The 16,903-nt window shown below is 33.8% G+C and overlaps 1 protein-coding gene across 1 annotated transcript in view; it reads left to right on the top strand.

Moving 5' to 3' along the window:
- Positions 1-15,323, top strand: part of camkvb (CaM kinase-like vesicle-associated b) — a 54,091-nt gene extending 38,768 nt beyond the window's left edge. Inside the window, exons 2-11 of the mRNA XM_073826269.1 lie at positions 987-1,094; positions 1,525-1,656; positions 4,817-4,891; positions 6,327-6,465; positions 7,864-7,984; positions 8,218-8,293; positions 8,939-9,075; positions 9,186-9,264; positions 9,766-9,853; positions 10,604-15,323. Coding sequence (XP_073682370.1) covers positions 1,000-1,094; positions 1,525-1,656; positions 4,817-4,891; positions 6,327-6,465; positions 7,864-7,984; positions 8,218-8,293; positions 8,939-9,075; positions 9,186-9,264; positions 9,766-9,853; positions 10,604-10,945 — 1,284 coding nt within the window. The 5' untranslated portion in view covers positions 987-999 and the 3' untranslated portion in view covers positions 10,946-15,323. The remainder of the gene's footprint in view (positions 1-986; positions 1,095-1,524; positions 1,657-4,816; positions 4,892-6,326; positions 6,466-7,863; positions 7,985-8,217; positions 8,294-8,938; positions 9,076-9,185; positions 9,265-9,765; positions 9,854-10,603) is intronic.
- The last annotated feature ends 1,580 nt before the right edge of the window (positions 15,324-16,903 follow it).

The raw sequence follows: 16,903 nt of genomic DNA, 5'->3' as shown, positions 1-16,903 counted from the left end.
GTGTGTTACTCCAATGAAATCATGGGAATTGTCTAGTCAGCAAAAACCCTTGGTTGATTTATTCTCGATTTCATCTGCACGTATAATAGTTTCAATAAAAAAAACTTCCAGCGATATCCTTTTCCAATTAGCCTGCCTATAAACAAGTCTCACTTTCAGCAAAAAAGAATGAGAGCAAGAGTATGGTGTCTAATTTAATTTATCCTGCCTGGGAGAAGGGAAGCACAGTGATTTAGACTGTAAGTGTTGTAAAAAGTGCACAAAGGCCTTTCATTTGTCTTCATCACCCTATTTCCTTTGCGCATAATCATTCATTTCACTTTTTTCTGGACTGATTCGCAACAGCAGTGTTTTTATAATCAGGGTTAGTAGAAGTAACTAAAAAAAAAAAAAAATAGTTACTTATCTGAAATTATATCTTTATACACTACCAGTCAAAAGTTTTTGAACAGTAAGATTTTTCATGTTTTTAAAGAACTCTCTCTGCTCACCAAGAGTGCATTTATTTGATCCTAAATACAGCAAAAGCAGGAATATTGTGAAATATTTTTTACTATATGAAATAACTGCTTTCTATTTGAATATATTTTAAAATGTAATTTATTCCTGTGATAAAAGCTGAATTTTAAGCATAATAACTCCAATCAAATTTTGCGTTTGTAGCACTATAAATTGCATACATTTTGTTTCACTGGAAATTAGATTGCTAGAGAGGCAAATCCCTTAGCAGTGCTCAATGTTTGGGGCCATCAAATATGTTTTGTTTGTGAATGTCAAACAGGAGTGTTTATGCACAGTTGTTTTTTCCCTTTGGAATTAAAAATGTCACAGAACATGATATTACTGTAAGTAAGCATGCATATTAATCCAGAATGAGTGGTGTGGGTGAGCAATACATAGTCACACAATGTGCAATGTGTTTTGATTGCGGATAACTGGATTGAAGTTGATCCCGAACCTCTCTTATTCTTTCTGTTTCTCTCAAGGGCAGGGTGGGCCATGCCATTCGGCTGTTTAAAACCTGGAGAGAAGAAGGACTACAGCAGTCCAACAGAAATCACAGACAAATATGATCTGGGCCAGATTGTTAAATCGTAAGTGGTTCTCAAATGCACGTTTTGTAAGGGATAATATGCAGTCAGCCAGTGATTAGCACAAAATATATTCAGACAGGCTCTTGTATCATCCCAAAGGGGTTTATTTTGTTATGATAATCGACTGACTGTGCATTATCCCTCTAATTATACTGCCACTCACCAAATAAATGCATATAAAATGTTGATTCAAGTTGATTTGATTATGTGAGTATATGGAGTGTTATGAGAGACATGAAATTAGTACAGTGTAGGAAAGTTATGGAAAATGTTTTACCGAATGATGTGACTGACCAATTAAAGTACAGATTTCCAGCTGTGTATAAATACAGCAAGTTCATTTTTATGTGAATTATTCCATAATTTCAGTTCTAATTTTCTACAGTAAGTTCTATTGTAATTAGTGCAATAAAATCATTTTCTTCTCAAGGGAGGAGTTCTGCGAGATCTTCAGGGCGAAGGATAAGAACACACTCAAAATGTACACCTGCAAAAAATTCCTGAAGAAAGATGGAAGAAAAGTGCGGAAGGCTGCCAAAAATGAGATTGTCATCCTAAAGATGTGAGTTACAAACCCTTTACATTCATTTTGTAGAATGGGCTGTCCTCAGCTCTTTTGATTTCATTTGGTCTAAGGAGAACCATGTTTTTGTAGTCATAATTTTCATTCATTAAGAATGATTCTTAAAGCTCCATTAAACACTGTTGAACAACAAGGATGATTTGTTTATTGCCGAAGCTCGCATATCCTCATTGCTAGTTTGTTGTCACTTTCAAAAAAAAAGTTTATTTTTCTATTTTTGCAAATCACTTAGGGCTGTTACAAACAACTATTTTGGTAATCAAATAATCGGTCGATTATTCTGGTGATTAATCGAGTAACTGGATAATTATAATACTTTTTTTGTGACAATAAAAGTAGACCTAAGCCAACAACAACCTTTAAAGTTACTTAAAATACATATATAATAGCAATGAGGCAATAATAATTAGTTCAAATAAAGTATCAAAAGTAAGTAATCATATGGTTTTATTGAAAAAAAAACTTAAAATACATAATGTAATCTAATTGCATGTGTTGATTAATCGCAAATAAAATTTTGCTGTGAAATTACCCACAAAAGATCATTTAAAGCCATTGTTATGTCAAATGAGAAAGTATCAAGTAGACATTACATATAATAGCTTTAGAGAGATTTCTTTTTGATTCAACATAAAATGTATTACACACAAACATTTAGGCTACAGTGGCATAACATAAACTTTGGAACTTAAAAGAAGATAATTTGTGAACCATCTCAGTATTTTTGTTCATACAGTGAATTACCAACAGTCTTCTTTTTCAGTTTTAATGAAATGATACTCTAAATAAGAAACTAAAACTGCCAGCAGGTGGCGGTAAATGTCTTTAATCATTTGATTCGTTCAAACTGCTGATTCATTCAGGAATGAAGTAAACGGCTCAGTTTATGAATAGGCTATTGAATAATTGGATTCGTTCAAAATGTGGATTCATTCAGAGACTAAACAACGATGTGTTGCTCACAGACGCATATCAGTTCTGTGGTGGCTTTAAAGATAATATTTTCTCTGCAAAATTGAGCAAAACAGTTAAAATATAACAGAATATTGACTTTTTTTTTATACAGAACTGTGTAAAATCACTTTCATGTGGTATCCCTTATCATATTATATAAATATGAGGCAAAAACTCATACACTGACATTTTCCCCCTCGAAATCTTAAATTTTAGGAGCGTAACTAAATTTATGGAGTTCTTACCCTGCATCATATTTGTCATCAGTCAACTGTATGAAATATAAGATGTAAGAAATATAAGAAGAACAGCCTGACGATTGTTTTTTGCTTTACTGCATGAACAAAACAAAATTGAATGGAAATGTCTACTTAATCTTTATTATTTGACCATTTCTTTATGACAGAAATGCTACAGTCAAAATAAAAGTCTAAACCCTCACGTTTTGATGTCTTGATACTTTTGATACTTTATTTGAACTAATTATTATTGCTTCATTGCTATCATATATGTATTTCAAGTCATTTTAAAGGCTATTGTTTACTTAGGTCTATTTTTATTACTACAAAAAAATTATTATAATATAATATACTTGATTAATCGTCAGAATGATCAACAGATTACTTGATTACCAAAGTAATCATTAGTGACAGCCCTACTGCAAATGGAGCCGCACTGAGATGCATGTATGTAACCTACACACATGTAAATTATTAAAGCGCATATATTATTCCTGCATCGCATATATTTAATTGAATCGTAGCATTTGTGAATTCACAATAGTATTATGCTTTATTATGATTTTTAAATGGGTTTAATATAACATGCAGCCTTGAAAAACTCTCACACACAGCCCTAAAATCAATTACAAATTTTGATAGATGCAATTTATTAATGACCTATTGTCACTGTGTAAGGTCTGAAAAATGTCCAGTGCAATATGTGAATGCAAACTACTGTACATAATCCTCATTTGAATAACACATCCAGTTTAAATGGCACAAAGATTGAGGTTTTGTAAGAGTTTCAGTTTTAGTAAAACTCATAAGTTTCTTTTTTTTAAAGTTAGTAAAACGTGATTTTGAATACGTCAAAATGATAGTGAAACGTCTATTTTAACAAAAAAGCATCCTGACTTTGTGGAGCCATGCGTAGCCTGTGTTCATTATCGAGATTTTCAGTCCTCTCAGAAGTGGGGAAAGTACATAAAGCACCTAATGATGCAACACATTTTGTTAAATACACCAAACATGTCAAAGCCTTTAAGATATTAGATAGAAAAGCTTTGCACAGTGTATGATCATATATGATTATACTGCATCTAAAAAGCTGATCTAGCGTGAGCGGAGTCATCAGATTCACTGATGTCACTTTGATCCCGCAGTGCTGCATTTGTGTCCCGCTCACAAATCACAACAGCTCATGAATAACACATGAAAGAAATGTCACTTTTAGAATGAGCAGTTTTTTTATGGGTTCACCTTTAGTTCCCCTCTCTGTTGCTGGCATAAGTGCACATTGGTGTCTTCAGAGCATCATCAGTGTATTCATTTCTTAATTTAAAAGTTGGCTGACAAAATTCTGAAACACTTCTTTATAGTGTCAGTGTTACATAATGAATAACAATATACAAGCTGGAATTAAAATGTAATATGCTTTAAGGAAAGTTTCCTGTAAACTTTTGATCTGCAATTTATTTAAATAAGCTTTTTCATAATGCGTATTGTTGAAAATTTACTTTAAAATAAGAATAATGGATTACAAACAGTCGCAAGAAAAAACATCATTAGATTTTATAGATGAAGATGAAACCGTGGAAGGAACTGAGACCAGGCTGGCGAAGCTTCATCCTCAGGCTGGCGTCTATTTGAAAACAGTTACACAAATCATACATACATAAATGCTGATTTGAACAGATGCGATTCAGCCGCAGAGCATTAATAATAATACTGACATTTGTTGTTTAATTAAATATGATTATAGCGGATATAGGAATCCATGTGATATGCAAATATTAGAATGCAGGCGTGTATGAGTGGCGTTGGATGACTCTGCGGTGGCAGATGGGACACGAGTGTGGGGTTGATGGCCGGCCGGGATAAATCTGGGCACGAAGCTACATGTGTATCAACCTCCTGTGTGTTGCAAACTGTCTCCTAACTGATTGTCCATCTCTTCTTCCCAGGGTGAAACACCCCAACATCCTCCAGCTGGTCGATGTCTACGAGACCCGGAAAGAGTACTACCTTTTCCTCGAGCTGTAAGTCCTGAAATCAGTTCATGAGAATTTCTTACATAAAAAGAATTTAAACTAATTTACTGGAAATTAAATGAAAATTAAGTTCAAAAGCATGTGGCCTTCAAGTATTTTCAAATTCAGAAAGCATTGCCTCAAAATACACAATTAAAATAACAAATTAGAAGTAGAACAGACTGTTTGATGTTTTTAAATATTTACATTTAAAGGAATTATTAACCCTGTAAAGTCTGACGTGAAATAATAGTAGAGTTCTATCAAATCAGTTTTATTTTTTGGCCAAAATTTCATTTTATTTTTTTCCAAATTCTGTTTTATTCCATTTTAATTTCCCTGGATTATTTTTTTTATCCAATTTAACATTTCTGGACTCTGTTTTAATGGTTGAATTAAAATGTTGTAATCAAAAGGCATTTATTAAAACAATTAATTGAAGTATTTTAATTTTAACAAATTAAATTTTTTAAGGCCCTATGAAATACATTTTATTTTTTCTAAAAATTTTCTCAAATTTATAAAAACTACTTAATTTATTATTTTTGTTTTTATATTATTTTTTTTTTCAGAAATTTGAAACTTGTGTACTTTTATTTTCATTTGATTAAAACAAATGTTGTATACTTTCAACAGAAAATTAAACAATATATTATTCATATTATTATTACATTTAGACATGCATTCTATTATACAATAGTAATATATTTCTGCCACAGTTTCTTCAAATTAAACCTAACTTTTATTTTGAGGGATGGCTGTCAAGAATCGCCTTTAAAGTTGTTCAAATGAAGTTCTTAGGTATGCATATTACTAATCAAAAATTAAGTTTTGATATATTTACGGTAGGAAATTTACAAAATATCTTAATGGAACAAAAAAATTGATCATTTTAACCCATACAATATATTTTTGGCTATTGCTACAAATATACCTATTCTACTTAAAAGTGGTTTTGTGGTCCAGGGTCACAAATGTCTTAGCAATATGTAACAATTTTAAACAAGCATTGAAAGCAGCCGTCTGTCTCTCAGCTGCTGTATGCAGAGGGCAAAATATTGACATAAAAATTGCAGAAAACTAATTCCTCTGGCATAGGTTGTTTGGTGACAAAGGTTTCCCTTATTCATGTTGATACTGACTTCAAGAGGCTAAAGCCGCAGCTGCTGTTTCCTGAAACATAACAGAAATAAGCCCTGCACTCAAACTGTCCTAGCACGATTATACCGCCTCGTCCTTGTCACATTCCTACCTGTCTGTTTGGATTTGCATTCATAATTTTAATGCCTCGTCCCTGCTGTACGCCGTGTGTGTGGCGTGGACTGGATGATTTGCATCTGCTACACCTGCATGATCAAGTAAAGCTTTTGAAGGGGCCAAAGCAGGGTGTGAATAATTCATAATTTCACAGAAAAAAAGTAGCTCACATGTTGTTTTCTTGCAGAGCCACAGGTCGGGAGGTGTTCGACTGGATTCTGGATCAAGGCTATTATTCTGAGAGGGACACCAGCAATGTTATCAGACAGGTGATGGAGGCAGTTGCTTACCTGCACAGCCTGAAGATCGTTCACAGGAACCTAAAGGTACACTGCACAGTGCCCTCTGGTGGTCATCCAGTTCATAATTAATTAACCCCATTACCTAGAAACTTCCACTGCAACACAATTCTGTTTTGGTTTTTCAAATCCATTATTTAGGACTGCACTTGATTTATTTTATGTTATGATATTAGATCTGTTTGTTTATTGTTGTCAAAATCCAACATTGGCATAATGTTGTAAAAAAAAAAAAATCAGTAGTTGGTACTAATACTGGTGAATTTTCACAATTTTCAACATTACAGCAACAACTATTTTTAAGGCCTCTTCTGCTCACCAAGCCTGCTTTGATTTGATCCACAGTACCGCAAAAAAAAGTACAATTTTGAAATATTTTTAGTATTTAAAATGACCGTTTTCTATTTGAAAATGTAATTTCAATGTAAAATGTGATTTCAAAGCTGAATTTTTAGGATTACTCCAGTCCCATGATCCTTCAGAAATCATCTAATATTCTGATTTGCTGCTCAAAAACAATTATGTTGAAAACAGCTAAGTTTTTTTTATTTATTTTGATGACTAAAACGTTCAGAAGAACAGCATTTATCTGAAATAGAAATCTTTCGTAACAGGATAAATGTCTTTATCATCACTTTTGATCAATTTAAAGCATCCTTGCTAAATAGAAATATTAATTTCGATAATTTATAATTTAGCTTTGATCACATGAATAAATTACATTTTAAAATATATTCAAATTCAAGAAAAATATTAAAATAGTAAAAATATTTCACAATACTTACTGATGTATGCTGGATCAAATAAATGCAGGCTTGGTGTGCAGAAGAGACTTATTTAAAAGCATTAAAAACCTTACTGTCCAAAAACCTTTGATTGGTAGTGTGTATGTATGTATATATATATATATATGCTCATATGTATTTGTTAAATTCTTCAGTAAATGTTCTTGTCTAACAACAAACATCCACAAAAATGTATAGTTTATTTATATATTTACTTTTTTGCCTATTGGAAAATTGTGCTTTATTGTTTTAAGCATACATCTACCAAACTTTATTGAGGTTTATGTCTTAAATACAGAAAAGCAATTTGCCAATGGGGAGAGAAAAAAATATATATATTTAATTTTACTGGAAAACAAGGGGAGAAAAATACTTAAGTCAATTATTTAATTTTGCAATTACAAACTAAAGGTTTAGATACCAAAAACATAAAAATTAAAAAAAGGCAACTCAAAACTGACATCAAACATATTCTTACGGACTGTTAGCAAACAACGACATTTTCCTATGTTCATGTTCAGTGAATAGCATTCCTAAATTTTGCTCTACAATGTTACTTATTTTGCATCAGTGTATGACAAATGTCTATTTTGAGAAAAGGAATTTCATGAAGTCATCTTGTGATTCTCATTCCTTCTAGCTTGAGAATCTGGTGTACTACAACCGACTGAAACACTCGAAAATAGTCATCAGTGATTTTCATCTGGCAAAACTGGAGAATGGACTCATCAAGGAGCCCTGTGGAACCCCAGAGTATTTGGGTAAGAAGCTTTTCAAAACAGGGAAAAAACCTCTTTAAACACTCATGAGGGAGACGCAACAGATGGTTTGTATTGAGGAACAACAACAAGATTACAGTAAAAGCAAACTGAGTTTTCTTGCAAGACTTGTTCACATGGGCATGCATTTGTGAAAATTAGAATAACAAACTCTAGTAATCAGTGTTTATGTTTCTATAAATGATTTGCCCTTGTCCATTTTATTTTTCAATCAGCCCCAGAGGTTGTTGGCAGACAGAGATATGGCCGTCCTGTGGACTGCTGGGCTCTTGGTGTGATCATGTACATACTGTGAGTGTATTTTCCTATAGCACCTTTATTTAGACACCATTTAAGGGATTAGTCCACTTCCAGATTAAAAATGTCCTGGTAATTTACTCACCCCCATATCATCCAAGCTTTTCCCTTCTTTCTTTCTTCAGTCACAAAGAAATTACATTTTTGACAAAAACATTCCAGGATTTTTCTTAATATAGTGGACTTCAAATTGACTAATTGTTTCACTAGAAAACTACAATTTCGCCATTGAAGTCCACAGACAAAGACATGAATATCTTGTATGAAATGGGGGTGAGTAAATTATCATGAATTTTTTTTATCTGGAAGTGAACTAATCCTTTAACTAGTCTTTCACAGCCAGACTTTTGATTATCAGTGTGGTCTACATTGTACCTTATTCTGGCCAAAAACCACCCACTCTGACTAGAATGTGCTGTCTGAGGAGTAAATGTGAAACCGATGATACCATATTAATAGATCAGAATCATCTAATTCCCACAGTGTTTCTGCAGTCTCCACAAAACCTGTACAATGATTTAAAAAAAAAAAAGCCAATATTATGCTAATTTTATGTGCAAAATGAATGTGTGAGCATGAGAGTACCATTACCCAGAACCTTCTCACAGTTTGTAATGATCTCCGTCATCTCATGCACAGGCTTTCCGGAAATCCTCCATTCTATGATGAAACAGATGATGATGACTATGAAAACCATGACAAGAACCTCTTCCGGAAGATTCTTGCTGGAGACTACGAGTTTGACTCTCCATACTGGGATGAAATTTCAGACTCCGGTACTTTCACTAAAGAATACTGAAAAAAAAAAGAAACTCACATGCTTTGATTATAAAGACATGACAGTTTGGTTGGGTTTACTAAGTTCTCCTATTTTGTTGGTCCACAGCTAAAAACTTAGTGTCACGTCTTATGGAGGTGGACCAGGATCAGAGATTGACTGCACAAGAAGCCATCAACCATGAATGGTACTTACAGTATTATTATACCTGACAGTTACTCAATATACTGGCATTCATAGCTATTTAAGTTTTGGTTATGAAATCTGCTACCGTTCAAATATTTGGGGTCAGTAAGAATTTTTATTTATATTTAGTCTAGTATGCTCACCATGCTGCATTTATAATTACAGTAAAAAACAGTAATGATGTGCAAAAAATTACAATATAAAATAACTGTTTTATATTTGGATATATTTTAAAATGTAATTTATTCCTAGTCTTCAGCATCACATGATCTTTCAGAAGTCATGCTAATATGCTGCTCAAGAAACATTTAATATTATTATTTTACGTTAAAGGAGGTGTTATGCCTTATATTTTCTTAAAAATATTTAAGCTCAAAAGAACAGTGTTTATTTGAAATAGAAATGTTTGTACAAATTTTTGGCCCCAAAACTTTTAAATGCTAATGTAAGACTATATAATTTCCAAACCCGTTTTAAAATTTACTATTTTGCACTGTTAAAGGATATCTGGAAATGCTGCTTCAGACAAGAACATCAAGGAAAACGTGTGTGCACAGATTGAGAAGAACTTTGCTAAAGCTAAGTGGAAGGTAATTTCTAGATAAAGTTCACTCTTAACACCACATTTTGAAGGGTTAGTTCACTTCCAAAATAAAAATTTCCTGATAATTTACTTACCCCTATGTCATCCAAGATGTTCATGTCTGTCTTTCTTCAGTTAAAAAAAAAAAGTTTAAGAAAAACATTTCGGGATTTTTCTATATAGTGGACTTTAATGGTAGCCAATGGGCTGAAGGTCCAAATTGCAGTTTCAGTGCAACTTCAAAGGGCTCTACACGATCCCAGACAAGGAATAAGAGTCTTATTTAGCAAAATCTCTTAATGTACATTTTGTGTTAAAAAAAAAAATCTTATTTTCTCCTACAACTTCAAAGTTGTCCAACATTGTTGTTTTACCTTTTTTGTAAAGTGTGTTTAACTTTCTTTGCACATTCTCATTGTAAACACTGGGTCAGTACTTCCGCCTACGTCGCACTTGCTTGATTACATAATGCGTCAATAGATATAGAATAGATCAATAGGTAAAATCTTTATTTCTCATCAGGGATAATGTAGAGCCCTTTGAAACTGCAATTTGGAACTTCAACCCATTGGCTCCCATTTAAATCCACTATATGATCAAAAATCCTGGAATGTTTTGACTGAGGAAAGAAAGACGTAAACATCTTGGATGACATAGGGGTCAGTAAATTATCTGAACATTTTTATTCTAAAAGTGAAGTAATCCTTTAATAAATAAAGTTACTCCAAATTAAATCTGGATTTTTGCCTACCTGTAGAAAGCCGTAAGGGTCACGACCATGATGAAGCGTCTCAGGGCACCAGAGCATCAGACAGCGGCACCAGCGGCAGGAGCAGCAGCCATACCAGGTGCGCCCAACCCTGCAGAAGGGGGTCAGGAAAACCCTCAAGCTCTGTCGGAGGCCTCCATAGCCCTGTCGAGTACCGCTGAAAGCAACTCGACAAGCACAGAAGCCCCTGCCGTGGAAGCTCCTAGCGCTGAAGCAGTGGCCCCTGTCGTCCACATCCCAGCTCCCGAACAGCCCGATCCAACATCACGATGCAACGGAGAGGCTTTAGCTCCCCTGCCATCAGACACAGGGGAGGAACAGAGTGGTTAATCTTGCTACCTCTCTCCCACCTGCGTTAAAATACCACACACACCTGTAAATAAGCAGCAAGCATGCTAATATTGATCCCACAGCACATAGCATTAATCTCAACATGAGCCAACTTCTAAAACATTTCCCAGCAAGCATCCGTTTTCTATTGAATCACAAGCTGTGTGACATGTATCGAAGGCTCTGGCTACTTTAACTTTGCATAAAAGAAAAAAGCTGTTTTCTGCTTACATTAAGCCAAGATTGGAAACCTTAGCATTGATCTGCATTCATGTTTTAGGATAGATTATCAAAGCAGGCCTCATTTTATAAAGTTACTTTATTTTATTGCACTGCAGTTTGTTAACGTCTGTCTTGAGCAGGTAGTCAGGAGCACAGATACACAGCTTCATGCGCAATGTAAAGTTTCTGTAAATAGCTTCCTAACCTCTGTAGATTAGACGTAGCCAAGAACAGCATGCTTTTTCAAATCTGCTGTTTATGACACTCATGTCCGGGTAACTGGCGCATTCAGCTTCAGCTTTACATGGAAGTTTCATGTTTTGATCAAACACACACTCACGAAATGTTGCCATCAGTTTAAAGGGGGTTAAAGGCAGCAACTATGGCGGCTTAGTTCATCTCGTAATTGCATATTAATGGTTGAGACATGTGGCCCAATAAATGGAGCAGAGTAGGTAAATATAAGAAATACCTCAAGTCTGCTTGGTAGCTAGCCACATGAACAGTGGAAAATATGATTTGTTCTTCTAATGTATTATATACACTCATTTGCATACATTGTACATGTTTAGAGTAATACACCTGTTCATTTCAAAAGTACACAGCCACACAGTGAAACATATTTTCAATAGGATTTCATTAAAACATAAAATGTACATAAGTTACAGTAACACAACCATTTCACACCTACTTCTTTCGTTGTGTTGAATATTTAATCTATATTAATTTTTTTCATTGTATCTCTCTCTACTAATCTATAATGCATTTAAATATATTGAGATGTGTAATTTATTAGACTTATAATTAAAAACGAATTATATATTTATCTTTTTTTTTTTTTAGATTAACCCTAAATATATACTTAGTAATTTTATTTATATTTATATTGCTTTATACAATTCAGATTGTTGAACTGACAACTATTTACCTCCTAAAAAAAAAAATCCTTTGAGAAAGGCACAATAGTTCAGATAAAAAAAATATATCAATCTAATTAACTAACCCAGAAGTGCTGCAGGAATGGATTAGTATTTTTGCAGTTGTATCTGAATTCAGTGGGTTTTGAATGGACTTTAGTTAAATGCCTGAATTAAGAGCTAATATTTTAAAGGTGCAGTATGTAATATTGACAGCTATCAGTTGAAATTGGTACTGCTAGCTTCCATTGCTGCAATACGCTATATTTGCACAATCTGGCAACCCGTGAAATATTATTGGCTAAAAACTGGCAGCGGGCAGAGTCACACAGACTAAAACAAAAACCAGTATTCCATCTTAGAACGCACATTGTCAAAGTAGAATAAATGGCTGTAACATTGTTGTTTGGATTAACAAGTGTGTGAACTTATGTTTCCTAAATACAGCACCTTGCATAAGTATTCATACCCCCTTTTTCCCACATTTTGTTATTAACTGCTTTAAATTACACCATAATGGCAAAGCAAAAAATACATTGTTAACATTTTTTTAAACTTATTAAAAATTAAAATGGTTCCATTGCATAAGCATTCAAACCCCTTTCTGGGACAGTTGAAATTTAGCTCAGGAGCAGTTCAGAAATTTCTGCTGCACTGAAGGTTCACAGAAGCATGTAGTCTTTGTAATTCTTAATGGAAGAAGTTTGAAAATCAGGACTCTTCCTAGAGCTGGCCTCCTTGACAAACTAAGCAACTGATGGAGAAGGTCCATGATAATATGTGCAGATAGGAGAAACCTACAGAAGAACAAACATCATCACCGATCTGGTCTTTATGGCAGTGTGGCAAGACTCAATCCTCTCCTCAGTGAAGACATGAAAACAGACAGAATTTGCGAAAACACCTAAAGGACTCTCAGACTGTAAGAAACAAGATCTCTGGTCTGATGAACCTCAATTTCAAGCATCAAGTTTAAAGGAAACCAGGCACTGCTCATCACCTGCAGAGTATCATCCTAAAAGTAAAGTATGGAGGTAACACCATGCTGTGGTGTTGTTTTTCAGTGGCAGAGACTGAATGACCCGTCATAGTAGAAGAAAAGCTTAATGCACCAAAATATAGAGATAGCCTTAATGAAAACCCAATCCAGTGGGTTAAAACTTCAGACTGGTCAGAAGGTTCACCTTCCAACAGAACAATGACCCTAAGCACACAGCAAGAGCAGCTTATAGACAACTCTGTGAATGTCCTTCAGTGGCCCAGTCAGAGCCTGGGCTTGAACACAACCAAATATTTCTAGAAAACCTGAAAATGTGAATCTGCCACCATGCAACCTGACAGAGCTTGAGAGGTGAAGAGATGAGAAGGCAGATAATTGCCAAATGTTGATGTGCAACACTTGTTGCATCATACCCAAAAAGACTTGAGGCTGTAAAGGTGCTTCAGCTGAATACTACATTAAGGGTATAAATACTTATGCAATGTACTCATTTCAGGTTTTTTATTTGGAATACATTTACGAAGTTGACATTTCTGTTTTTGCTTTGACATTATGGTGTATAGTGTAGACTGAGTGTTCAGTAATTTAAAGCAGGTTAACATAAAGCAGCAACATAAACGTGAAAAAAGGGGAATGAATACTTTCGCAAGGCACTGTATCTGCAAATGCATTATGGCGTTTTTATGCTTTCGTCTAGTAAAAATAATTACATACAGCACCCTTAAGATATTATTTAACTTGCTGCTTTTATGTTCTTAAAAGATGATTGCTAACAAGTGACACCAAAGTGTGTTTATTTGTATTTATCTCGAACAAGATAAGCAAGACCAAAATCCTATAGGCTGTCTATCAGAGGGAACCTGGGTGATGCCTACAAAAATATTTCATCCATCCAGCACTCTTTAATGGGTAGATATATTCTTGCCTAAAGCAAATAGTCTTAAACACTAATGATCCTAATTAAGTCTAGCCCTATAAACCCTAACGACTTATCATTTTAGCAGACTTTGCCTTTACTTATTTTATAGAAATGTCTGCTGTCAGCAACAGACACCTCATCTTTCACAGTTTTCTACAGATCTCTCTCATTAAACATTCACGCTTCACTAGTGTGTGGTGTTTACTGTCTGTTACTCATAATAGCAGTACTGATTAATTTAAGTCGACGCGTACAGTAAATTTAAAACATTTTGTGCTGTCATGATTTTTACATAAACAGGTTGATGTTTTCAGTATACAAACATTTAGATTTTAGCACAGAGAAATGACAGGTGATGTAAAGTTTAACGAAAGCAAAAAGAAACGGTCGACCTCTAAATATGAGCAATAGTCTACAACTGCGATACTGTGATGCTACTCTTAATGTCAGTGTCCATTGGCGTGTCCTCCGTTAAAGTTGACTCTAGTGACGTCATACGGAAAAAGTGAGAAGCTCAGGACTTAAAACGGACAGATAAAGCCTATTGTACTATTATTTTGAGCCTGTCATATAGGTGAACAAAAACAGTGACGAAAGTTTCCCCTCCATTGGCCGACGATTTGTAATTGTTGTGCAGCGGCGACATGCTGTAATTTTCTAAACATCACAGGAGTCAGTGGAGGTTTGACTGAAGATGGCCTTGATATGCAATTATGCTGTCAGTGGTCTATTGATTTGAAGATGATGCACAGCATGGGTTGTGAGTGTGCCGTCACAGGTTTCCACTCAAGTCAGCTTTGATATACTTTAGATCTCACACGTGTCACTGTCATTTTGTATCTTTCACTTCTCTTTGATCTTACAAAATATTTCCTTTCTAAAATCTGTCCCATACCTTTATTTGTTCTATCTACCCTGAGACTTGGAGATGTTATTTGTTTTTGGGTTTATTTGTCTTTGATTTCGTATAAAATACTTCAAGCTCAAACGGTTAAGACCTAAAATAAAGAGTGGTAAGTATCATGTAGTTTCATGTATGTAGGTCTGAAAAAAACAAACAAAAAAAAGATTTTTATAGCATTCATGTATACTGAAACCGCAACTAGATACTGTGTTATACAAACTCAAAGCAATTTTTTTAAATAGTGCTTCACTATTGCCTTTGGTGTTCGAAGTCTGTTGATTTCCTCATTCTCTCTGATGTTCTTCTCAGTGGTTGACTGTAAACCTGTGAATACACTGAGGACTGGCCTCTCTCCACTTTAACCTCTGTATTCTTCAACTGACTTTCATGCTTTCAAAATAAACATCCTGAATGATCATGAATGAGTCATACTTCTTGTATATGCTGCATGCTATATGCGCCATGGAGCCAACGAGTGCTTTTATTTTAAGAACGTTAGTATTTGAAAATTAAACAAGTTAAAAAATCTGATAGACCACCATCCATTTCTTATTTTAAAAATAAGACTGACACTAACAGCTTTGGCTAATCTGCACAGGGCTGTTAAAGTGATTATTTTTCTCATCCTTACCATAAAGTGTAAAGTGTAATATAAAAGGAAGTGAAAAAAGATGGATTTTGTATGCGGCATTGGGAAAAAGCAAACGGAAAGTTACAGTGAATAGCAAAATAATAATTCCACATATGTGACCCTGGACCACAAAACCAGTCATAAGGTTAAATTTTACAAAACTGAGATTTATACATCACATGAAAGCTTAATAAATAAGCTTTCTATTGGTATATGGTTTGTTAGGATAGGACAATATTTGGCCGAGATACATCTATTTGAAAATCAGGAATCTGAGGGTGGAAAATAATCAAAATACTGAGAAAATCACCTTTAAAGTTGTCCAAATTAGGTTCTTAACAATGCATATTACTAATCAAAAATTACATTTTGATATATTTACAGTAGGAATTTTACAAAAAATCCTCATGGAACATGATCTTTACTTAATTCCCTAATGATTTTTGGCATAAAAGAAAAATCCAAAATTTTGACCCATGCAATGTATTTTTGGCTATTGCTACAAACACACCCCAGCGACTTAAGACTGGTTTTGTGGTCCAGGGTCACATATTATATGCAACCTACGCAAGTCTGGAACTTCAAAATATATGCACTACTGTTCAAAAGTTTGGGATCAGTAAGGTTTTTAATGGCTGTATTTATTTGATACAAAAAATACAGAATAAACTGTAATATTGTTAAAATATCATTGCAATTTCTAATATTGGTTTTCTATTTAATATACTTTAAATTGTAATTTATTCCTGTGATGGCAAAGCTACATTTTCTGCATCATTACTCCATTTTTCTGTGTCAAATGATCCTTCAGAAATCATTCTAATATGCGGGTTTAATATCAATGTTGGAAACAGCTGTGATGCTTTTTATTTTTTTGGAACCTGTAATACTTTTTTCAGGATTCTTTAAATGGATAAAAAGTTAAAAAGCATTTATTTAAAATATAAATCTTTTAAATCAATATAAGTCTTTACCTTATTTTTTTCTTCTATTGAACACATTCTTGATGAATAAAAGTGATAGTAGTTAATTACTTAAAGTGTTAAAAAAGATTAAAAAAAAAGTATCACAGGTCTCAACACTGACAATAAATCAGCATACTGGAATGATTTCTGAAGGATCATTTGTCAATGAAGACTGGAGTAATGAAGCTGAAAATTCAGCTTTGCTTTAAAGAAATAAATTATATTTTAAAATATATTAAAATAGAAAACTTACTTTAAATTGCAATAATATTTTAATATATTTGTAAATTTTTTGCCTGAATTTTGTAATGTAATCCTGCCCTTAATGCATTAAAAAAAGCAAAATAAATCAAATTAATTATTAAAATGTAAAATGTAATACATATAATATGTTAAAGTA

This window comes from Garra rufa, chromosome 20 (assembly GCF_049309525.1).
Source record: "Garra rufa chromosome 20, GarRuf1.0, whole genome shotgun sequence".
Taxonomy (NCBI): domain Eukaryota; kingdom Metazoa; phylum Chordata; class Actinopteri; order Cypriniformes; family Cyprinidae; genus Garra; species Garra rufa.
Note: the sequence above shows the minus strand (reverse complement) of the source record. Positions and strands in the feature narration are given on the sequence as shown.